Genomic DNA, 25,819 nt, shown 5'->3' on the forward strand with positions numbered 1-25,819 from the left:
CAAGACAACTCTAGATAATTGTATGGCAGTGAGAAAACAAGAGATGAGGGAATTGTGACTTTTTATGAATCATCTTAAATTGAAAGTTCTGTTTCTTCCGTCTCACACGCACATAAAAAAACACAACAAAGTTTTTCAGCTTGCGTCTTCTAACAAAGCAAACAGGAGTAGTTCCTGCCCTGGTAAGTACAAACTAAAGGTCAAGCAGAGAAGCAGAACCTTTTATTTCCTTTCCTGCTGCAGATTAGTTAAGTTAATTAACACTAATCTACATTAGTTTTGGTCAATCGGACATTGCAAGCTAGTAATTATAAACTTCATTTCACCACAGATGTTTATAGAGACACACAAAACTTGAAAGCAGAGCAGTTATCAAATTCTAGGTACAGGAACAGAACAACTTCTGTGAAAACGGAAGTACTTCTACTCAGTAATTCACTAATTTCTATTCACTACTTCACTATTCACTAATAAAAAGCTGCTTCTGCTTACTTGATTCTCTCCATGTTGAAAAAAAAAGTGAAAGGAGCATGCCTGTTTTCATAAACATGTATTGACTATACAAATATATGTAAGTTTAGATCTTAAAACACTAAGCAAACCAAAAGTTTACATGTAGTTAACTACTTTATGCAAGTTTTAAAATCTCCAAACTCAAGACAGAACATGAATATAAGGCTTACCAAAGTATTTGATGAATTGTAATCCTCTGTTGATTTATCTGAAAGAGACAGATAGTAATGCTGTTGTAAATGAGTTGTAAATGAAGCAGCAGTGGGGAGAGGAGAAAGGGACACATTTCCTTTTGAAGGGGTACGGAAAAAGGCTGCTCCCAACCCCAGGCACTACCTTCAGCTCCCCAGAACGAGCCAACACCTGGCAGACGTGGGAACATAAGGTAAAAAAACCTGCAGACAAATGCAGGGGCCCCAGATACCTGCTACAAGAGGGTGAAATTTCCCAGACCAACACTCAAATTAATACTGTCCTCCATCTATACACACAAAAAAATTCAATGCATTAAATCACCAGCAGAGGCAGTGCAAGATGTTCAATCTCAGCCACCTAAACTTCCTGGAACAGCAACAAAGGGTCCCACCAGTCAACTGGTGGGCTTCTTGTTTGACTATGTGTGCACATACGGGGAAGACTTTTGCTTTTTTATCCCTCCTTGGAGCCTTCTTAATTAATACCAGTCTGGTGACACAGCTCTATGTCCTTAAAAGAACCAAAGCAGCAGTTAATTTTTAGAAAGGGAGGGAGTTAGAGTTGAAAGGGAAAACAAATGGTGATGGCAGGAGTTCTCCAGTGGGCAGACAATCCATACAAAGAAGGCACAAAACTTTGGCAGTTTTGACTTTTTAGAGGAATTCAGCCAGCAGTTACCAAGCACCTAGCAGCTGAGGCATATTCCTCAATCACGGCACATGGGAACAGAGATACCTTCAATCCAAGCATGCATAAAGCAGCATCTGCATCCACGCCCACATTGGAAACTGAAAGCGGTACAAATTTAGCTGCCTTTTCATCCAGGGCTTTTCATCACTGGGAACCCAATACCAATACTCTGGGATCTGCCCTCCAGATGCTGGCTGTGAGCTTCAGAAAGTTCTACGTGTTTTGGGTTTTGGCTGACCTTTGGCTAACTAATCTCCTCTCTTTTGCAGCTACGCGAGACACAAGGATTAACAGAACAGCATTTTAAAGGAAGAGGGATGCTTGAGCAGCCAGAGAATCTCATTCACATTTTACTTGAAAAGACAGATCTGTTTGTTGATTAAATGAAAGAAGACAAACATGTAGTGACCAATGGAAAATTGGACAAAGCAGCTGTATGAGACAATCACCATGTACCTGTGAAACTCATGTACTTCTGGCTGTTAGAGATCTTCTTGGAGTTGTAAAACTCCAATACATCCAGCACTGCCTGGGGGTTCTTCTTCTGCTCTGACTTTGTGATGTTGGAAGTCTGCAGTAAACGTGCCCATTGCTCTGGCATTCCCTGTGGGGAGATGCACTTCATTAGAGCCCAGTCAGCCTAACGTGGTTCACAGCACACCAACGACCACCACAGTTCTGCCACAGCTTCTGGGGTTACTTAGTGCTGTGAGAGAAACAGGAGTAAGGAAGAGAGGAAAGGAAAAGAGGTGGTGGATCAAGACCTTCATAGCCACTGTCTGTGTTACATATCACACGTTCCTTACATGGCCATGCATATGCCACTATGCTCTGGCAATCCCCATGGCCTTGGAAGAGCAAAATTCAAAAGACAGAAAGAAAAAGATGCTGCAGCTCAGAAAGAGCCTCAAGTGAAAAAAAAAACCAAACCACAAACCCAAAAAAACCCTCTTTATGTACAGGAATACACATATTTACACATAGCCAAGAAAGACTATATCAAACTAACACACATTATATAGTATCTAGCACAATGAACATGCAACATTCATTGGGGTCCCCTTGTGGCCCTACAGTTCCTTGATAATACTGGTTTGGTGCCTGATGTAACCAGAGCTGGGAAAGCAGAGATGTTTACCTCTCATATGAAGCTTAGAACTTGATTATAGAAAATAAATACATCCAGATTACCACCTGACTTGTACCTTTCACCACCAGTAAGAGTAACAGATTGCATAGATGAAGCAGCAAGTGAGTGGAATCCTTTATCAATAAAGTTACCCTCCCTGTTTCACAGGATGGCTGAATATACCACTCGGGTAATGCCCCACTAGTACCTCAACATTAACTTGAGGAAGTCTAGAGGCCAGCATGGAAAACACAACCGTACACATGATTTGGCTTAGAAGAGCAAAGTCACTGAAAAAGAAGCATACTAAAGACAGTTAAAACCAGCTTGCTCCCAAACAGTTTCTGTTGCTATTAAATACTACTTCAGTAATGAAAATTAAGAAGAATAATACAATGAAATACAACCCTGTCTTCATAGTGTTTTGCATGTTAATTAAAAAAAAAAGCATAAAAGCATCCAAAATTTAGCCTCAGGACAGCGCACACACATTCTGTCATAAATAGTTATGTGTAGTTGCATGTCTCCGAATGGGGAAACCGGAGCCCCACTTGGTGGATATGGACTATGCTGTAGGCTTAATCCAGCCCTAAAAGAGGAGAGAACAGGAGGAGAGATATACCACGTTTTGCTGTTCATGTCAGCCAAAAAAAAGCAGGAAAGAAAAAGTTTGCTGGCAGCCTGGGCTCTTGGGATGTGTCAAGTTTGACAAACAGTCTCTCGACAGGATTTAGTGGGTAACCTCTGCAGATGTGTTTCAATTGAGATCAAACTCGATGGTGGTAATAGCCTTTCCGGCATCACTATATAAAAGATTAATGGGACCTGGCTCCTCCCAGCAATAAGCCAAACCACATAATTCCCTTTTCCTCTAGATTCACTTACTGTGAATTCTCCAGTGACTGCATCAAACCCCACATGAATTGTGTGTTCAAAGTCTGAAGGGAGGGAGATCTCTGGCCGTTCTTTCTCTTTCTTTTTATTGGCTGGAAGAGACAACAACAAAAAAGATCTAAAAATTCATCAAGAACTAACATGCCCCCAGTAGCTTCCAATTTACCTACCCAACCACCCCTCCACCCCCCTTTTGCTAGTTGTAGGATTTTGATCTGGACAGACAAACAGCAACTTTAAAAACCTTCTTATCTCATTTAAGAGCAGCCACAGTGAGCAGACAAAAAAAAATTAATCTAAGTCCACATACAGGACATGCATCAGACAAGGAAACTGACATTTTGCGTATGTCAAGTATCAACAGGTAGGGCTAAACTCAATAGCACAAGAGCTATTTACCTAAAATATTCACTCAGATTTATACAGGTCAGAACCAAAAGCACTACAGTGACAATAAGTTGTAGCCATGCACCTTTGAACATATTTTTTGTTGTTGTTTTAAGCAAATTTAAAAAGAAATTATGTGCTGTTAAATATACACTTATTTCTCATATTTAGACAGGGACAAAATTAATTACAAATGCTGCGTATAAATTGCTTTTTTCATCCTACATCCTCAAAACAGAATTTATGAAGGAAATCAAATGCAATGCACACGTTTCTGCTGCAAAATCTTATATGAGAAAAAACATCTATATTTGCATGGTAACAAAATCAACTAAATGTGGTTTTAATAACAAGCTTTGAAGACAGAGCAAGAGGGCAGAATCTGCCAGGTGAGGAGTAGTAGTCACAAAGAAACAGGAAAGGAAATAAATCAAAGCAGATGCACCCTGCAAATTTTCAAGTCAGGTCTTCATAGACGATTATCATTATGCCTTGGACAAGTTCATCTGTATTCGTGACTTACTAAGGACTCCACCTTTCTTTTAATGCTTACTGTACTCCAGAAACTGAGATCATTTCAAGGAGAAACAATGTTCCACTTGGATTTGCTGCTGCTTGCAGTTATAAAATAAGCAGAGCCAAGAGAAGGCGACTAAACCAATGTTTCCCAGCTGCTACCTTTTGTATTTAAAGCCAAATGGAATTTGTTTCATGGCTGACATTCCCCAGTGCATTTTTGGCAAGGTGAATGCCAACCTCCAGGTATTTCAGAAATCTGTGAGGTCGATACTCAATATTGTGATTATTTAAGACACTGGTGGTTGCTAGTTGTGTAGAGATGGCCAGAGCTTGCCCCAAAGGACCAAATCCTGTCTCCTTCGGTGCCAGCTCTGGCACTGTTCTCTGCATCATTACAGAGTTACTGTTGCACAGAGTAATTTTGGAGAAAGAAAAGGATTAGATGCTCCTTTTGGGAAATGAAGATGGAACAGATTGTTTTCAATCCCTCTTTCAAACAAAGGGAATGTTGGAAGTTCAATTGCAGAAGAGCGACAGAGTTGCCAAAGGGAAGGAGGAGAGAAGCTGAAGTGCTGGAGGACCCATCACAGAGGAGGGAGCTAGAAGGAGACTGAAGCAACTGCTTGTTAGCAGATGGTGAGCATCTGCAGCACAGAGGCCTGCCAAAGGAACAAGCAGCTGCATCCAGCAGGTACACAGAAAAAACTGCATGCATTAGTGGTGGGTGGAAAGCAAGAGGAAAAAAAAGGCAGACAGAGCCGTCAGAGGCACCATATTCTATAGGCCTGTCTGCAAGATCAGTCTGTTCTTCCAAGCCAAAAAGTAAGGTATCAGCTCAGCCTAGAAGCCCATCTCTCAGGTGAGGAAAAAGAGCACACCTGCACCAGCACCACTACGCAGGAGCACTGCACACCTGACGCACACCCAGACATGGTCCAGGACGATTGCCACAGTGGATTTGAACATACCCTTAAAAAACTTAAGGACATGAAGCTGCTATCCAGAAGTCAATACACTTTTTACAAGTGCTTTTATTTTATTTCTACATTCAGATAGCTAGAGCTCCTTGCTGCACACTCAAATCCCAATGAAGTTCTCTGCAACCAACCATTTCAGTATCCGTTCAACCAGCAAACTGAGATGACTGCTGACTTATCCAACACAGCAGACAATGGCCTGAATGAGCCTCACCTACACAGAGCAGTAACGTCATTTTTAGCAGGATTCCTTAAATAATGAAATGGCCTCTGCCACATCAATGTTGCAGCTCGCTGTTCATGTTCAACACAAAGGTAGAGAATTTCAGTATAGCTACACTGCAATACAGTAACAGGAAGAAATTTTTCAGCATTTATGACTTATATTGTTTTCATACCCTTAAAGTAGTTAATGTTCTCTCAATTATCTTAATTTCCTAAACAATCGCTTCCTACAGCATCTCAACCCTTTGCGTTTTCCCTGACTCTCAACAACTCTTTGGGGCAGCTACGACAAACTCATGCGACAATGACTTCGCCTTAGCTGTAATGTTACAGCAGGTAAAACCACAATTGCTCTCTACATTTTTTAAATCTTCCTGCCTGCCCCATTCAAGGTTTCATAGTGCCCAGACTGAATTCACCATCATGATAACACAGATGAAGCTGACATGAATTCAGAGATTTTCCTCCAGTAGTCTCAAAGGACAACGAACTTCAGAAGCTTTTGATCCAAAATCTGACAGCTTAAACATATTAAACCATTAATAGCACAATTGATTCTTTCAGTAGATATTTATGTCATAACAGGAGATAGAAGACAAAAAGAATTAGAGACATGCACTCTCCATCTTGCTAAACACTTAATCTCCCCTCTACAGTGATCATATTATCCTTGAAATAAGTCAAAACCCTTGAAGAATCTTAAATAAAGATACACTCTAAGTTGTGCAGACACAGCATGACACCTCCAGAGCAGCTTTGCAAGGGGACATAGCTCAATGAAAGTGTGCAAACGTGAATGAGGCCCAGGATTTAAGCATCATGTGTCCTTTACACCACAGCTCTGTTTATACCCGGGTGTGGTGCAATGGAAAAAACACCTTTCAAAGCACCTTCAGTTAGAACTCCCCTTCTTGACCCAGTGACATGTAAAAGATGCCCTCAGGATCCCCCCCTTGTTGGTTTCCCCTCTGATCCAGAACCACAAGCTCTCCACAGGTCTGTGAGCTGCTCCACAGCAGGACTCCATGTGTTTGAGCTGCACCTTTGTGTAAAGCATGACCTCTTCACCATCTTTTCCTCTAATACTTTTCCCTGCCACGAGTAAAAATTTACTAACTCCACAAAGGGATTGACAGCATCAACTTCAGCAGCTCTCAGGCTACAGCATAAAGCCCATGTCTGTATTTGCTAGCAAAATTAACTGCAGAGTATTTCAAATCTTTGCAGGGCCTTTACAACCCCTGCAGAGGCTAAGCACAAATCACTGGCTTCCCTGGGTAAGGATCCAAAGGTCATGGATTTGCCCCAAATTACATTCTTCTAACTGAATGGAAACCAACTTCCCATTTAGACCAGCCAAAATAACAAATAACACCCAAATTATTTCAGGCACAGAGAGACTGTCTGAAGACCTGAGAGTTTCATTAATGTTTAAGCAGCAGGAGGCACTGAGAATTTAGTTATCATAGTGAGATCAGGAATAGTTTTCATAATATGAAAATCAAGCAATCTGGAGTGAAGGTGACACTGCTAAAGGTATTTTTTGCTCAACAGGAATCAGAGGACAGAAGCAACCATTCTCCTTCAGGTACGTATATTGCAACAGAAGGCTCTGCTGGGCTTGGCTAAACAAAAATCTCTCATGTCTTGAAGCATCTGCCACATTGGCCAATCTTCAGTAAACACAGGCATCTTTAAATCAGAAGCAGCCTGTCTGCTGATTTTACACAAACTGTTCACTTTTGCAGCTCTCCTTCAAAACCTACTTCAAACTAGCATCTCAGGTTGTATTTCTTTCACTCTCTCATAAATTTCAGGTGATTTCTTTGTTCTCTGCAACTGTTGAGCCTAGAGATTTTAAAAACTCACTCCCTTAAGTGAGCCAACACAAAAATCCTGCAGCTCTTTAGAATTAATGTTCATAATGACAAGTTATAACCAAGATCCAGCAAACTTTTAACATGGAGGTTCTGGTTTTCTGGATTGCAGAATCAAAAATCCATGTTTGTAAACCAACCCAAAGTTGCCAAAGGTATAATAACAATGAGTGCTGCAATATTTGGTAGAAAACGAACCTGCATCTTATTTAAACTAGTGGAATTACTAATTTTGCTAAGAAAAATTAAGGAAGTAGTCTATCTCCTGAAGCCCAGGAACCTATAGATACCTAGGCTTGACTTTAGTTATCCAGTGTCCAGATAGCATTGCAATGCAGACTCTACAAAACATTGTATTGGAAAGAGGAACTCCAAAAAATAGGTCAGCTATAAAAAGAAACCAGCATGTATTAGGGGATGGAGATTTTTTTCTTACATCACTTCAAAAGATTCATGAGAGAGAGGTTTTAAAAATATCCCGATCTTAAAAATTAGAATTTCATGTAGGGTTCACAGTTCCTATCTCCATTTCCATCTGTCACAGTCCCTGAAACAGGAGAAAATTCCTACAAGTTCATAAGAAATGTGCAAGAATTTGCAGTAATGGATTATTCTTAACAGTAAGTAGACAATGTCTGACCCAAACCCAGAACAGAGTAAATGACCACACAGTAACATAACAGGCCTGGCAGAAGATGGCCTGTTAGTCATGCTTCACTCAAAACCATTTGCTGTTAAAAACAACAAACAACCAAAAGACCTCCCTGTACTTCCCACCAAAGGAATTGCCAATGCCAGCTTTTAACTGGTACAAAAAACTATGTTTCTCAAGACCATCAAGGACAAGGCAGGCTGGGAAGGGGCAGAGCTAGCCCCAGTTTTCAGAGACATTGTTCTCATAATTTAAGGGGGGATGGAGCACAAAATGGAGAAAGCAGGATGGTTTACATGTGGCAGGATTCATCTTTATAAAAAACAGATCTGCAGCCAGCACCTTATGTACCCCAAAATGACCAAGAGAGCTGTGCAGGAAGCAAACACACAACATTTTCTAAAACCTAAACCATCACTAGCCATCAGAGCTACATTCAGACAGGATGTTGACAAGAAGAGACAAAATACTGTACTTTTATCTCCTGGTAAAATAGCTCGGTAAAATCGATCCTTCCTTTTCTTTTCTTCTGGGTTGGGAGGCAAAGGTTTTGAACCATGGTTTAAAGTCCCAGCATCTTTGCTTCCCGATCCAATCATAGTGCTGGTATTTCTCATCGGAGGAGCGGGTGGTTTGTCTTCTGTTTCAACTCCATTGTTAGACATCTTCACCTGGGGAGGCTGTTACTAGGAACGGGAAAAAGAAAAGACATAAGAAGCCCTATTTATTTTTCGTAAACTAGATTCACATATTGTCATATAAACCACAACCAGGTATTTGCAGGCCACCCTGTAACCTCATACCAATCCAGATCCAGTGTCAGCGCAACAAAGTTTACTCAACCTCCAACTTTTTTCTGTTAACAAGACTATCTTCAAGCTTTTGAGTCATTTATAATTAGAAAAGCCTGCTTCAGGATACAGCCAATACCCAAGAAAACCACGGAGCAAAGCATAAGATGGGGAGGTAGAGCGATAAATACGAGTTAGCAAAAAGCAGTGATACCCGAGAAGAGCCACCAAGTTGCTGAGCTCATAAGAGCTCTCAGAGACATGTTAGTTCCGCTAAGAACTACATCAAGAGGTTTGCATCAGTCTCCAGCACAGCACAACACAGAGAACTAAGGCTAGGACTCAAAGAGTTTTGATGTAGCCACTCAGGGTCCTTTGCTACAAAGCTGCTGAACTGGTTCAGAGGCAGAGATGGCCGGGAAAGCACACAGCTGTACCCACATCACCTCTAGTTCCAGGCCAACCCTGGCCTTTCTGTGGTAGTGGCACACTTCAGGCACAATTCAAACTGCTGGAAAGGTGACTGCACTTTGTTCTGTGGAAGGGTCAAACAAAACTAGATCCCCAAACACACATAAATCCTTAAGTAAATAATCCCTGCTGTGTAGATTTAAAGACGGAAGCTTTGGAACAGGGTAATAGATTATTTTGCAACAACTAGCTTGTTCCACCCAAATGAGATCAGAATTACACCAGACACAGCCTGGCTGCAGTGAGATCCTTCTCGAAACTGGAATTCGCCAGCATTACATTCTCAAAAGAAAGCTGGGGGGTTAACTGCAGAACAAAGACCAAAGCAGGAACAACTTCTCTTTGGGTGGAAAAAGCAGTTCAACAGCTTTACTAATTTCAAAGGCAGTAAGAGAAGATGTTTCACTCATGGAGAATGACTGGACGGCTAAAAGTCAAAAGTGATTTGCTCTCTGCAAGTAAGAAGTCTGGTTTCAAAGCAGAGATTGCTGATGGCTTCCAGGAATCTGCTTTTCCATAGACTTGACTCAGAGGAACCACACTGGGTTACACTCCAAACAGATCCCACAACCACATGACAGTCCTATGACTGCACAACACTGCCCTGACAATCTTCAAAGACTTCTTTGGCACAGGTACTGATGGTCAACGTTAACTGGGAAGACCTGGACCCAGGACACAGTGTTCTCACAGCTGCAGGGAGTTAAGAAAGGCAGATGCTGAAGGCACTCAGCTGCAACGTGTTAGACTTCGCTGAAAGCAGCATTCCGAGCTGTCCCTACCAATGGTTCCCCAGCTGTCACCTACCAGGCTGTGGCTGGTCTGCAGCTCCACCTTCTCCTCTCTTTATTTCGTTCCTGGTTTTTTCATGCCTGCTCTTAAATGGGAGGGCTGGCAGTTTTGCAGAGCCTGTAAGGTTTTGGACAAACCTTCACACACAGGGTGCTTTGTAAAAGGCTTGCCCCCAACCCTGCTTCCTCCCAATGCAATGGAATTTTAAGTGACAGACTAGCATTTGGGGTATTGATTTGAAGAATGAGACAGTTTTGGCATTTGGGAGAGGTGGGGGGGAAATTAGCTGTGCATTTGTCTGGGCGTGTTGTTGCATGTGCTTTGTGCATCGCCCATCACTCATGCTTCAGCCTCATGCCATTCTACAGCAAAAAATAGAGCAGAACTAAGTGACAGCTGGAGTGCCAGCCATGAAGTGGTACAAATGACTACTCTCCTGTTTAAGCAGTGGAGAAAAAAAGTTTAAACTAAAACTCAACAGGTAAATTTGGCAGCCACTGCTGTGCACATACCTTGTGAGACATGAAAATATTGAGGCCTCGCTGATGGGCTTTGCACATTGCAGCGTCAGCGGTGTTGGTACTGAACTGGCACAACTAAAGCTTTTGAAATACATAAGCAGAAGTGCCACATACAAGCTGCATTCTACGCACTGAAGCTTATTTAACCGTGAGAAAGCAAATTGCTGGGAAGGTGCTAAGAATATGCTGCAAATAGGGAAGCAGAAGGAAAATGAATGTTGGCAGCTCTGTGCCTGCCAAACGGCCCTTCCCAGGAGCAGGCATCACATCTGTTGCTGTAACACCCTAGTTTACCCCCACAGGGGTTTGAATAAAGGTGTGTCCAAAGATTCCCCTGCCATCCAGAATTCCTAGAGCTGCAGGCATGGCTGAGATGGCAGAGGACACTGCCTTATTGCTGGGTCCCTCTCTCAACAAGTAGAGATGTGAGCCGGTGAGAACCAGTGCTTGCTACCTTGTGTCAGAGGCACAGGACTAAGCGGGGACACAGTAAAGTTTACTGTATTGGGGAACGGATGCAGTATCAGACTGACAGGCTGACAGGCTTGTACTTGACAGTACAAGGAAAAGAATAGAAGAGCATGAGGTTCCAGGCTGGAGAAAAAGAAGTGAGAAAGGAAGAACCACACACACAGCCCTGCCCCAGATTACAGGCAGAGGCTGGCCTAGTGCTGGGGGAAAGAAAAAGAACATAAGCAAAACCAATAAAGACCATAAAAAACATAAGAAAAACTTCTGGATATCAGGCATCCTCACTCTCAGTTCCACCAGAGCAAAACCCCAAGATATCTGCACAGTTTCTTCGGTATAAGAGGGTTTTTCAAAATCCCTCAGCCGGAAAGCATAGAGCACAAATAAATTACCGTTTCACCACAGGGCTAGCAACACTGGTAGTATGAGTTCTTATTTAGTTTATATTATTACCTTAATAGTTTAACAATCAATACCTACTTGATAACTGCAACTTCCATGTGGGCAAAGCTTACAGGACACCCTCTCCTTTCTTCTCCACAGCTCAAGCTACCAGACCTTTCTCCTCAGCAAAATCTTAGGTATGGAGTTACAAGAGCTAGTTAATCAGTTTGGAGATGGGAGTGAGAGAATTTCTTCAAACCACAAAATTAAGAAACCAGCTCTACAGAAGTTATCCCCTGTAATATATTGCAGCACTATCCTAGAGGGGTCCCAAAAGCCTTTTTCCATCACATGTTTAAAGGGAAAACCAAAAAACCTGCTTACATGAGTCCTCTCATTGTGATACAGAGGCACAGTGTATCCCCAAACTCAACATCCTTATCCTTCAACCTTGTGGTGGCTTCAAAGTATGTGGATGAAATCTTGCCCTGACAGAATTACAACAACCTCTCCAGGGCTTTCCAGCACAGTGGAGCACAGAGCCATACCGAGCAGTTACAGAGGTGCCCAACTCCCTCACCACAGCCTAGCTGACTGTGCAAATTCTCTTCCCAAAATAACTCCCTGTCAATCCACATATAAGAGAGCTTTAAACAACCCCCCTTGTGTAGGCCCTACTCAAATTCAGAGCACCAGGCAATTGCTTCACCAGCCAGCATAGCATCAGTGCTACGCCACTGAAATGAGTCACTCTGCTCAGAGCGATCCATCCTAACAGGAATGCAGAGCACCACCAGTCCGATCTACTTCCTTCTTCACATCGGTACATCTCTGCTTCCAGAAATCCATCTTACGTTTTCACAGTATGGTTAACAGTGGAAGCAATGAAACAGAATGTGAACTTTTCAGCTGGAGCCAGTTGAGGGAATACATTTTAGCTGCAGACACAATTATTCTCAACTACCGATATGAAAATACCAATACTCAATCCAAACCCCCCAGACGCCACGAGGAAGGCACAGTCATGATGTAGAGCTATTGTTTCTGCAGCCATTTGGGAGTACTGACAGTTTGAGTTGTTTCAGCACATAGTACTTATGAAAATAAAAGTTTTATTACATACAGCAGCCTGTGACTGGCCTAAGTCAAGTTACAGCAGCTTTCAAATGCTCTCTGCCCTTCCCCATCAACTTTTGAAGCCCATTAGTTAAATTAGATTACCCCAGCCTTAACAGAGTGGAACAGCAGACCTAACAAACTCCTTTCACACCTACAGAACACTTCTGCAAGCAGGAAAGAGTGACAGACAACTACGCACAAGGGGATAAGAGACTCAAGAAACCACTTGGCAGCTTAAGATAGAACAAGTATAAGTGCTGAAGACAGCACCCAAAGGTACCAAAAGTGACTTCCAATAGTTCAGAGTACACAGACATGCAAGAATCCACATAGGTCTGTTGATCTGCGTTAAGTAGATATGACTCAAAATCGTGACCTTTATGCCTGTAGTTTGCCTTCAATACAGGCACAGGCTCCTGAGCCATTCATCTAGCAGATCGGGACTTCAGTGTTCGTGGAGCCTTCCAGTACTATTGTGTGTAACAGACACACACAAAAGGAGAAAAAAAAAAAAGATAACAAAGATCCTCCGTTTATGTCATTTTTCCTTCTGGTAAACCACATAGTTTCAAAACCTGATGGTCCACACTTAACTGTAAGTCTCTATCAAGCTGGTCATGTTTTCTTTGCATTCTTTAGCAAGACAAGCAGATGACTGATTGCAAAAACAGAAAGCAATTAAAAAGTCAGAGTAGCTGAAACTTATGTTATAGTAGACACCATAAAGATAACCATGTCCAATGCACACTAATTGCTGGAGTCAAAACGAAAACTCATAAAGGAGCCATCTATAATTCATGCAGTCTGGCAAGACAGTAGCTGTAAGCTACCCATTACAACTTACAGATTAATAAACTTTATTAAACAAGAGAGGGGGGAGGAAGACATTCAGCAACTGCTTTTCCCGCTCGTGCTTACTACCAGGAGGAAATCTCACATTTTTCCAAAATGCTATTTTCGTGTTGTTGCCAGGCTGAGGAAAGGGCGTCTTGCTCACACAAAAAGGCAGGAGTCTTGACCTTTCATTGAGTTGATCCTGATCAGTACAAGTGTTTTACCTCTGCACCAGTATCCCTGCACCCTCCCACCCCACGGCTAGAGATTACTCATGCACACGCACAGATAAAATCTCTTTCTTCCTCCTTGTATTGCCCTGGTGGGAAAAAGCAGGAGTTGTCTCCTGCTCTGTATGTCCCCTGCTCTGTTCAAACACATCACAAGCAGCAGATTCCCTCCACGCCTTCATCCAAATCCCAGCAGAAAATTAGCAGCAGAGTTTACAAGCTGGGTTTTGACACAGAATGAAAAGACACTCGTTTGTTTTATCTTTACTATTTTATGTGGGACAAAGTCTGAAACACAGTCTTACGTTGAAGGAAAGGCATCCCACACGTTTCATTTGAAAAAGAGACAAAGAAGTGTCCTTTTCCTCCACTCAACAGCGGACAGGATCTGGGACACATGCTGTCACAGAAAAGGGCAGCAGCAGTACACGCACCCTGAGGGAGGATGGACTGATTGCGACAGTTAGAGGTGATTAAAAAACCCAGAAGCTGTAGCATCTAGCTGTCTCCCCAGCCAGTTACTGCGCCTCTGAGTGCTATGCAAGTGTGCCAATTAGACAAAAGTCACGGGCCATCAATGCATCAGCCCAGACCCAACATTTACATGGGAATTAAAAAACCCTCCAGGTTTTCATAAAGTTCTAATAAATAAAAATTTACAAAACAGCAGTGTTTGCTCATCTATCTTTAGAATTTACCTGTTAAAATCTCGTAGGTACTACAAACACCTAGAAATCCAGATGAAATCACTAAATTAAATGAAACAATAATTAAATCGGTAAAAATAAGTACACATTTAGAAAATAATGTATCCACTGCTACAGCCAGAGAGGGTGGGTGTGAAGAGGGGGAAGGGAGACACTCTCTCGTGGCAGATGGCCAGCTACTGGTGGCAGCCTTGCTCCATTGCCACTGTTATTTCTATAGTGCTAGACATAAAGGATGATTGACCAGTTACAGCTCAACAAGAATTTTAAAGCACGGGATTTTAAAAGCCAAAAGACTGGAGAGTCCTTTTTAAAAAAAAAGCCTTTAATTTAACCCCAGCTGTCTGCACTAAGTGAAAGAAGCGCCAGGTGGGAGTCCTCAGCCTGTATTTTGCAGGAAGACATGGATATCACTGCAGCAGGCATTACTTCTGGGCAGGTATATGTGCTAACCCATTGTACCACACAGATATACTTCTAAAGAAGAACAGACTAATTATAACCACTTGATTCCTAGCAACAGAGCAGAGTTCTCCTTTCACTCAAGTTAAGGAAGCTTCTTTCTGTTTTGTTTTAAATAATCAAGGCCCAGCTTTCGCCACCCTCCACAGGCCCATGCATGACTGCTGCGACAGTAACCCAGACACACAGAGGATTTGAAGTAGCATCAAAGGGTCAAGTCCTTTCCACCAAATTAGGCATGAATCCAAACTGCAGAGGCAATGCCAGCTTAAATTTCCACGCTTCAACTTAGTTTCGTTTGTTTCACAAATAACTGGCGATGTCAAACGATAACTGTTTCGCAGTCAGTGCCAGCTATGCCCGAGTACCAAGAGAACACGATGAACTCACTTTACCTGTGCTCCAGTTGGGTAGCTCAAGCTTTGGGAGCTGCAGAGACCCAACTCCAGCTGTTCCCAACCCCAGGCAACAGCCCGCTTGTTTTGACCTAGCACTTATCCCATTTTAACAGCACTTTTAAACAGCCCAAGAGAGAGAGAAAATCCAAGCTGAGACAGAAGGAACGAAAAGTATAATTTTTAAAAGTTCTCAGCCCATAAATCATTCTCCTTATTTCCTCATCTCCAGAAGTGCTGTCTTCCCCTCCCCCAGCTACATGCCTGAACAAGCAACTTCGCTGTTGCAGATGTGAGTACAGGCTCCTTTTTCCAGTGCAGTAGAGAGCGGTCTTGGCTCTGGTTCCATTTTTGCTCACAGGAAGGCAGGGCTTCAAACACACAAGTCAAAGCAGTGACTGGAATCAGAGCTTGCTAAGCAGGGGAGGGGGGGAAATAAAGGCCTCTTATGTTAAAGCATACCCAAAGCTCATATAAGCAGGTTTCCTGAAGGAAATCTATGTTCCAGAGGAAATGACTAGAAGCAGCATAAAGAAAATATGTTAACACACACAGTTAAACACAATCTCACTACTCTCCACATGAGTTACTTGGCTCTGAGTCCAGACTGCAACAGCAACTGAAAGCAGCTGAATCATTAATCACTCTTCCATTAAAAAGTTTCAAATCCAAAAGATGAACACAGAATACACGACTCAAAATTAAGCCCTGCTATCCTCGAATGTGGAATGACTCCTAGTATAACATATTCACGTTTTAAATACACATAGGTATTCGCAAAAAGACAGCATGTATGCATGTACCATGTTAAATACACAGATTTGATATCTGCCACTTAGCAACGGGGATGGGGGTAAGAAAGATGCCACAAAACTAGAACATTGTCATGTCAGGTCAACAACATCCCACATGCACAGAAGAGACCATAATGCTATGGCAAGCAAAAAGTCACAGTATGTAAACAGCAGAAAGCCTGCATTAACCTGTAAGAAGTGAGGTTTTCTGAAGAGAAGAGACACCACAACGGAGACTTGCAAAGAGGAAACCAATGTTCTTAAGAGAGAAACTCATCCAGGTCCTTTCCTCATTTCTCGCTGGGAAACTGAAGAGCAAGAAGACAACATAGGCATCGTTAACTGCTGAAGCCATCCAAGAGCCTCAATTAGACTGAGGGGGAAAAGCAGCAATAGTTCAGTGCTAATTGGAAATGCAAACATTTATCATCAGAGTAGCATTAGCTCCTGTGTATAGCTCCATTGTGTTCACTGCCGCTAATGACAGCAGGAAGCTCTGTGTTCTGTAGCATTTATGTAACAACTAGCAAAGCTGTCACATTCCCTTAATTGGTGGCCAGGATCTTCATACTGGCAGTAGTTTTCAATTAAAGGAAATTGCAAAGATTGCTTCAGTTTCACATTGCTCCATTAAAGTTTTTGTTGTTCTTCAAAGCTGGGGAAATGGGAAGAATGAATAACTCTCCCAAGATAGAATAAGCTCTGCATCAGACATGAGGATTTTGTAGACAAATTGAATTAAGAGACAAGGAAACCATGGTCAAATACACAGAACTGAAATAGCGGATTTAGCACCAGTAAAGACCAGCAATTTGAGAACTGCACATAAATCTGCTTAAAGTTTGCAATGATTATTCCTTCAATTACGATACCTTTAATGCTCTAAAAGGAGTTCATGTAAAAGTCAAAATGAAAAAACCTAAGGTATCTCAGGGTTTCCACCTAACTGAGCTTTCCCAGTAGAGCCTTCTTTGCTGGCAGAGCATCAGTTCTGTGTTTATAATTATATGCCAGAAGTGAGCGTAGCAAGTATATTGTAGAAATGTCTCCTGTTCCTAGACTTCCTTGCTTGTACCAAACGGACTGCCGAGAATCCATCAGTCCATTAAGAACCATAATAATCTGATTTAATGAGCAGCAGTTTGTTTTTATGAGATACCATCAGGCCTTTTATCACATCATTTACTTGGATCCCCATCATACTTTACTGTATGTCAGTAGAGAAAAGAAAACTCTATAGGACTGATACAAAAGATTTGCTGCTTCTGCAACAGATTATGACCCAACTCTGCATTAGTTCAGTTTAATAAAGTCCATGAGCCAAGTAAACTATTTTTATACCTTTGAACAAAAGGAAATATAGGAGCATCACTTATTACAGTAACAGGCCCATTTTAAGGCACTATGTAATTAGGAGTAGGAGTTAATAACAGGACCAGAAATAGCAGACAAGGTTTTCCTCAACATCTTTGGGCAAGACTTTCTGGGGCACAGATCTTCTTATCCTGTGTTTTTGATATGATTACCTAAGCAGCTTCAAGTAGGATGCATGGACCTCCACTGCTAGCTATTTAAACGTCGTTCTTTCTCGTGAAGTAGCAATATCGGCTGCTTCACAGGAAACCCATTCCAGTGGAGACCAGTCGAGCTCCTATACACAGCCCTGTCAGCATCTGCAGCAAGCTATTTGCTCCTTTCAATCCAATTCCCAGTGGACAAGCAACTACATCATAAAATTAGGAACAATATGAACTGCAAATTCAGCAGAATTTGGATTTCACTGATGGATGAACTGCCAGTATGCATGTTTTATTCATCTCAAGACTGCCTTGGCAGGTTGGTTACATCTCCCCTCTGCACTTTTATCATCACTACAGAGCAGCCAAGAGGCTGTACAGGCAGTGTTGTAACTTTTCTAAGTGCCTGACAAAACGCACTGGATTTCTAAAATGAAGACAACAACCAAAGCCTGATGTTCTAGGAAGCTGTGTGAATCAAGGCGTTTTGTTCAGTATAGTATTTTCACCCATTGCTGTAAATTGACTTGCCGAAGTCCCATGACTACTTTCCTGCTAAGGTCATCAGCATGTGAATTAGCCTTCCTATGAGAGCACAGCATGCAGCAGATCAAGATGCAGAAGAGTATTCTGATCATCCTTCCTCAACTCCAATAATCAAGATTCAAGGACGTTCACTACTACCACAGTTTCGTGGTTCTGCTACCTACTCATAACCCCAAAATTTCCTCAGTGTTCAGGCACTCGAGCCAATTCTCTTTTCAGCATCCACACCAGGTTACCTGCCCACACTCCCTCTCTCTCCTACTGTAAGTCCATGGCAAGAAAGCATAAAATGAGATATTTTAAATTCCACAGCTAGCACACCAAGATTTCAACTCTCACCTGCACGGTAACAGTTCTGTTTGCTATACAACTCTGACATGAACAGGCAAATCGGTTTTGGAAACAGCTATTTCACAGCCCAAGAAATCTCAGCCTTCGTCCCTGAGCATACCTAGGAGGAATGCATGGGGCTGCTCTCCCAAACCAATTTTGCCTCACCCACTTTATGGCAATTGGACTGTGCCCCATATAAGTGATGCCTCTCTCTTACTGCAGCTCACACTCATACCCCCTCTGTAGCACAACCCGCACTAACTACCCCTTTCTTGTTCTTACACTCCTCGTAGAGGGATACAGTGAAGTGAAATACACTTGCTATGGGAAAGGAAAGGCTGCCGATACACCCAGAGCCGAGCATGACCTGATATCTTAAGAGAACAGTCTTCTTTACAAGTATGAGGTTGCTTCTTCCACTCTTTCTTTTCAGTGATTTCCTCTTATCTGAATTTTCCTCCATTCCTGGTTATTCTTATACTGCTAGTATTTGCAGGTGCTGATTCACAGCCCCCCAAAATACAAGTTTGACCCCCAAAATACACATTTGACTGCTTTTATTTTTAAGAAATGTCATTTCACGCTGGAAATAACCATTGTTTTTCTGTGGATGCACTTCAATATACATCTAGTATTCACTGAGGAGCTTAAATATTCTACTGCAGTTTTATCAGTCTCTGTTGCTCTATGAAAATATTATAAAACAGCAACCCACATTTGTGGCCTGCCATCGAGCTAGGTCTCTAAGCTTTAAAAATACAAGTTGGATTTGAGTTTAATGTACATTCTTTAAACTTCTCAAACGATTTGAAATTACGTGCACACAGGTAAAACTTTCCCTGAGGGTTTCAATCCTTACTAAAATTAAAAATCTGTAAAAACCTAATGCTATGTTCCTGACAAAGCTGAACCTCGACATCTCAAGTAGAAGTGGTCAAATCCCAAAATGCAACTCTTTCAAATGAGCTCTCAAAAAGCAGCCCTGAGCAATTCAGGACGTAAGTCTGTCATTTTCATATCTTATTTTAGCAGCAGACAGCTTCTCTCTTAGATCCACGATGATGTATTGTCTCCAGCCCCTGCTCTGATGGCTCCTAACCTTCTCTCCCCCACCAAGATTCTGTATGCTGGATATGTCCTTGGAGATTCATTAGCTGCTCCTTCCTCAAAGGCTGAGATTATTGGCATTTTTCTCAGACTACATTTTGAAGCATTTAAAATACCTGTCAGGACAGAGAAATAAATACAGAAAAATATCAATTCATCATTCCCTCAGTCAAGACATTGCAGGTAAAGAGAAGACCTAAGTTTTGGCTAATGTCTTTAAAGATCATTTTCTACCTTGCATGCCCGAGTATCATTTACATAATATTTCATACTGTCTCTCAGTGTCAATGACTTCAGAGGGAGAGGGTGAATTAGAATATTGGTATCTCTAATTTAGGAGACAATTAGACCGATAACAACAAACCAGAGCTGAATGTATGCTCAAAACAATCTAGTTAGAATTTTATTCTAATTAAAAATCAGTCAAATAATCCTATTATCCCAAGTATTGCATTAGGCATGGTTCCAATCCAGAACATCTTTTTTAAATCTTCTAGTACTGCACACAGAAAATCATTAAAAAAAAAATCACTGTGAACAAGCCGAATGGTCCTTTATGTACAAGTTCCTCTTCTAACCAGAATGCTCAGGAAGATAGAGAAAATAAGTGCTCCAATGTCATTCATTCACTTTCTAAGTAAACTGCCTTAAAAGAGAAATAAAAACAATAAAATAAAGGAAGCATACAACTTGGGCAAAACATTTTCCTGTTCTTTACCCCACTACCTGCACACATCGCCTCAAAGAGCAACTCTTATTTCCACATATTTCTACTCATGGCCTCCTTTCTAAAGGAGTACTTCTTCGACAGCTGCAAAGTTTGTGGGTTTTTTTAAAACAAGCAAACAAACAAACCCCAACGAACCAAACAAAAAAAAAAAAAAAAAGAAGAGGAAAGAAATATTACAACAATCACCTTTCATTTCTGGATTTGCTCTCACATGCTCTGTGGGGCCCTGCTGCCTAACAAGCATTTTATCCAGAGGAGACGGTAGCAGCACGAGCCAGCACAGCTGCCAGAGCCAGTTACCTGCATCTGTCACTGTACTGGGGTCCAAAGGAAGAAGCCAGAAACAGCAGGGCAGAAGGAGCACGTGTAGCACAGTACGGAGTATGCATTTATAAACATACATATACACACACGCACATGTATGTGTGCATGTTTGTATGTAACCTGCTCCACTCCAGTAATTCACCCATTTCATTTACTCCAGGAGAGTGGGCATGCATATGACCATTTATAAAACATAATTATCCTCAAGTGATATAAAGTACTAAAAAAAAAAAACTGTAAAAAGCTATAAAGCACAATAGAAAGCTCCGAATTCATCTAATTTGGTATTACACATTGTCTAGTTACTTCCATAAGTATGCATATATCAGATCCTGTTTCTTATAACTGGAATCCATATTAAGTTCAAAACTAAACACAGGTCATTCGGCCACTACCACTCATTACACAGAAATACACTTATGAAATAAACAAGAAAACCAGGACACTTCTTGAGCACGTTTCCTCTTCCAGGACACTCAAGGGAGGGAGACCTGAGCGGCTCTGAAAAGGTTAACCTGACAATTTTCCCTCAGGCTTCTGCTGAAGAAAGAAGTCTCAAGGTCTTCCAATTCCAGAAATAGAAATCCTCCTCTGCAGAAGTTTTATTCTACTAGGTCACCACACAGAAGACGGTGGTGGGTCCTCAGACATCTCTTTCACCAGCCCTCAGGTCTGCCAGACTCAAACTCCAAATGCCTCTGACTTACTGGGAAGTGGAGAAGATGCCAACAGACATAACTAATGAAGTTCCTGAACTACTTGGAATATCTTCATGCTATTTATTTTTAGCATTTGAGCACAGAAGTCCAAGGAACTGGCAGGTAGAAACAGGTTTCACTTATTCTGGTATTTAGCAGTAAGACTAAACTTCAGCTGTGAAGCCCTGTTGCCTCCTCCACTGCCTGCATCCCTCAAATACCATCGAGAAATCAGGTAGGATGGTTTCAGCATGTTGACAGTACATGTGATTATGATGAAGTGGGAATATTTTCCTCATCACAGGCTTTCCACGGCTTTAAACTTTGAGAAAGCCTGCCTGAAGACCCAAAAGCTGGCTTCCTGCTGCTAGGACATGAGGTAGACCCAGAGTATATGAATATGGAGAAGCAGTGGGCGAGTGCTTCTTTTCCCTTCCCCACCCCTGTTAAAACAACTTTTAGACCTTTACACTCAAGATGAAAATCATCAAAAAGCAGCAAGGTCTTAGTTTAACCTGACAATTTTTTTTTACAATAGACAGTCAGGAAGCCAGAGTAACTTGGCTTCGTGTGCATGCAGGATTAAGCAGGGCCATCCAACAGCAAACCATGCCACAATCCCGCAGGATCAGGATCACCGCTGCACTGCAGCTTGGTTGTCACTAGGGCCAAACCCCACCTCACCTACACACAAACCCAGTGCAGAATACTGCAGTCGGAGGCCAAAGGACTATGTCTGAATCACACAGCCTCATGAGTATGAAGCTGAAGGAAAAGGTAGTATTTCGTTTGAACCTTTTCTATGCCATCAGTGCATGCACTAATTACGGTAGCCAACAGCCGTCACTGATGGGAAAGCTGAACAAAAGTGCCACAGCTGCCAACTGTGTTCAAAGAACCAAATCCTCAAGAGTTCATCATCTTGGGGGCAGAACACAATCCATCCAGCAAGATACAGAGGCTTGCAGCTTTTCTAGGGCAGAATGTTTCAGAGAGTAAGTACAGCTGACAGCAGACGTTATAAAACGAAATGTGTTTGCCTGTTTCTCAGGGGGATTTAAACAGCAGGTGAGTGAGGCTGGTCTGCAGGACACGACCCTTTTTTATTTCAGCTATTTAGATGTAAATTGTTCCCCCTCCCTCTCCCTCTCAACACCATCTGTTAGCCCAGAGGTTTAGACTGGCCTAGGGTGTAGGTTTGGGGGGAGGGGATAAAGCATTGAGAAAATTTCAATTGACACCCCTGTTTCCTCTGGGGCACAGTTTAGGGGAGGAAAAAAAAGTCATTTTGCAATACTTTTAAATTACAACAGGATTCTTCGCTCATTCTACTGTACTTTTTCCACTGACCCCACAGATTTCCTACCCTAGAAAGCCTTCCTTCTCCAGCAAGCAAGATTATACAGAGACAGCTATAGCAGGTTGCCATGGTGTTAGCATAGGGCATTAGATGGTATTGCAGAAATTATCAGAGATCCAAGGAATTAAAGTCTTAAATAAGAGCGATGAAGTCCTTCACTACAAGGCACAGTACTTAAAGTTCTTTCAGTGATAGGGAAGTCACCTCTGCTGTTCACAGGGGAAAAAGATCAGACAATGTACTTTCAAGAACTGTTGAGAGATTTGATTCATTAAACACTTCACACAGGACGCTGAATACTTTATGAAGGAAAGATTATGGGTGATGGCATAGAGTAGAAGGGGCAGCTGACAGGCAAGATGGGTGTGCTAGCACTCAGAGGGATAAGAGCTGGGTCAACACCAACCTTGTGAAATTCAGCAAAGGAAAATGTGAAGCCCTGCCGCTCGAGAGGAATAACCTCAGCGACCAGCACAGACTGGGAGCCGGCCAGCAGAAAGCCAGTTGTGCAGAGAAAGACATTGGAATCCTGGTCATCAAGTTCACCATAAGCCTCCAAAGGGCCTTTGCTGTAAGGAAAGCCAACAGCATCTGGGCTGCATTAGGAAGGACGCTGCCAGCAGGTCAAAGGAGGTGATCCTTCCTCCTCGTTCAGGGCTGGTGAGACACTTCTGGACACCGAGTCAAGCACTTGCCTCCCCAGCACAAGAGACATGGACATACTGAAGACAGTCCAGTAGTGGGCCACAAAGATGATTAAGGGACTGGAGCATCTGACACACGAGGCCGTGAGAGCTGGGACTGTTCAATGTGCAGAAGGAAAAGTTCATGAGGCTCTTATCAATGTGCAGAAATACTTCATGGGGGTGCAAAGAGGGAACCAGGCTCTTCCTGGTGGTATCCAGCAAAAGGACAAGAGTCAATAGACACAAAGTGAAAAACAGAAACTTCCATTTAAATGTAATAAGGAAGGGAAAAGACCCAAAACAAAACAAAAAAACAATTTTTTTTTAGGAGGAATCAAACCACAGAACAGGCTGCCCAGAAAAAACACAGTTTCCATCTTCGGGGGTGCTCAAAGCCCACTGGACACACCCCTGAGCAAACTGTTCCAGCTGCCACCACTTTAAGTGAGTGGGGCGAACTAGACTATCCGCAGAGGTTCCCGCTAACCTCACCAATTCTGCAATTACAAGTCACAAAAAGTGGCAGGGAGGCTCCAAAGGAGAGAGAGATGCAACATCATTCAACTTACTTATCTAAAGAAAACCAGTGAAAGAGTTGGGATCAGTACTACAATACGCTGCATCTTGCTTTTTAACTTGTGGAATACAGTCCTGCTACGTGGTAACAAGGAGCTCTCCTCCCTGCCCTCACACAAACCTTATTTGTGATCTTGGAGGTACAAGAGGAGGTAAAAAAGCACTGAGTACTTGTTTACTCTGCCCTCCTCCAGTCAGTCAATCCCCTCTTTAACGGAAAGGCAACTCAGGTAGTTACAGAACATGAAAAAATTCCTTCCAGGATCTTTTATAACTCAGCAACTTCAGTTACCACAAGAAACTTATTCTCAGTTATAAAAAAAAAAGAGCCTTTTTCTTATTTTTTTTTTTTTTTTACTATTAGAATATTGGTTTGGATTTTTGAGTGTTGCCAACACAAACACAATATTTTCCTCTTTCTTGGACAGACAGAAGAGGCCAGAACAACATATAGTCTCAACTATCTGACAGTCAGGAACTACAGGCACCTATTTCCAAACAACTACCTTCTAAAATATATGCAATTCAGTATCTCGTACTGGAAAGCAATATTCTGACAAAAGTTGCAGGCAGTTCACAGAAACACTTTCCTAAAAAAAAAAATAATAAATTATCTAAACAAACAATGTTTCAATAAATCTGTGCTGGTATTTTGAAAGAATTTAAAGTTTCCAATTAAAAATAAAAATGGTCATATTTTCTCATGAAAATTAAATTTTTCAGAACATCAGCATTTCCCCTGAAGAAGTTTTCTTTATACCCTGCTCTAAATCACCAGCTAATTTCTCTTTCCAGATCTCTGGCATTTCACTATTACTGAGAATATAAAGAACAGTTACTAGACATGTTTTTATTTAAACAAGTTCTTGTTCACAAATCCAAGTGCAAGTATGAACTTTAAGGGCTGCAATCCTGTACTTTGATCTGGAATACAAACACCAACTCTCAGTTTCCTTGACTTTAAAAAGACAAAAAGGTCATCTGTGATAGCTAAGGGGTACTTGGCCTTAATGCCAGCAAGCCACCCACTGAAAACAGTGGGAGGTTGGCCCAAATTAGGATTTCAGGATTTATTCCGTAATGCCCTGTAACACTTCCCACACAGCACTACCTGACAGCTTCTGAAAAATGGTAAAATGTGAAATGACATTTGAGCTAAGGTTTCCAAAAGGGGTATTTTGTAACAACTGAATTCAGCCAATACGTGTCTGCATATGGACATACTCTCACAATTCCACCGTAAGAGGGTTTTTAGCATGCTAATTTTAAAAGTACAGTGGCTAAAAGCACATCTCCAAAGGCTACTCAATGCCAAACAAACCAGAATTTTAAAAGCAAAAAACCCACAAAGCAGTCGCATCCAGGCTTAACCTGTGCCATGATCCCTCACGTTTGGTTCCCTGCTGTTATTAGTGATTAGATAAGTAACACCAACAACAGACAGATGCCTTTTTAGAACTTCTTTCCAGCACCACCTCCCAAATTGCCATGTTTTCCCACAGATGCCATCAGAACAGCCCTAGAATAACTACTGCCATCCCTAGGACAACCTGGAACAAGGTGGATGGATTTATAGCCAGGAAGCATCAAAGTCCAAGAGCTAGTTGCTGTCCACATCGTGCCTGGGTGCCCAGATCTAATGGCATGGATGCTCCGGGAACCAGTCTGCTATTGGTTGATGGTCTTTCCCATTCCTGCTCCACACTCTTATCTGGCCAATATGTGCTTAGTTAATGATATGCCAAGTTGAACGTTTCCCCTGAGGGAAACATGGCTATCAGCCCTGTTCAACCCAACCTGACCTTTACGCTGTAGGGAGCCGAGCAACAGCCAATTCATGTATTCCATGAGCCAAGGGCTTTGTACAGTATCTCTGCTCTGAACAGGGGGTCTGGATCCTGCCCAAACTGAAG

The 25,819-nt window shown here is 42.0% G+C and overlaps 1 protein-coding gene across 6 annotated transcripts in view; it reads right to left on the bottom strand.

Moving 5' to 3' along the window:
- Positions 1-25,819, bottom strand: part of PAK1 (p21 (RAC1) activated kinase 1) — a 96,469-nt gene that overhangs the window by 25,736 nt on the left and 44,914 nt on the right. For 5 of the 6 annotated variants that reach the window (XM_054056230.1, XM_054056228.1, XM_054056232.1 and 2 more), the window contains 4 exons: positions 8,534-8,744; positions 3,413-3,513; positions 1,855-2,002; positions 684-721 (listed from right to left, as the gene is read on the bottom strand). In XM_054056230.1, the coding sequence (XP_053912205.1) occupies positions 684-721; positions 1,855-2,002; positions 3,413-3,513; positions 8,534-8,723 (477 nt within the window). In that variant the 5' untranslated portion in view covers positions 8,724-8,744. Of the gene's footprint in view, positions 1-683; positions 722-1,854; positions 2,003-3,412; positions 3,514-8,533; positions 8,745-16,218; positions 16,338-25,819 lie in introns of all 6 variants that reach the window. The other variant, XM_054056229.1, reaches the window with a different exon arrangement.

The sequence above is a fragment of the Cuculus canorus genome, chromosome 1 (genome assembly GCF_017976375.1).
Source record: "Cuculus canorus isolate bCucCan1 chromosome 1, bCucCan1.pri, whole genome shotgun sequence".
NCBI lineage: Eukaryota > Metazoa > Chordata > Aves > Cuculiformes > Cuculidae > Cuculus > Cuculus canorus.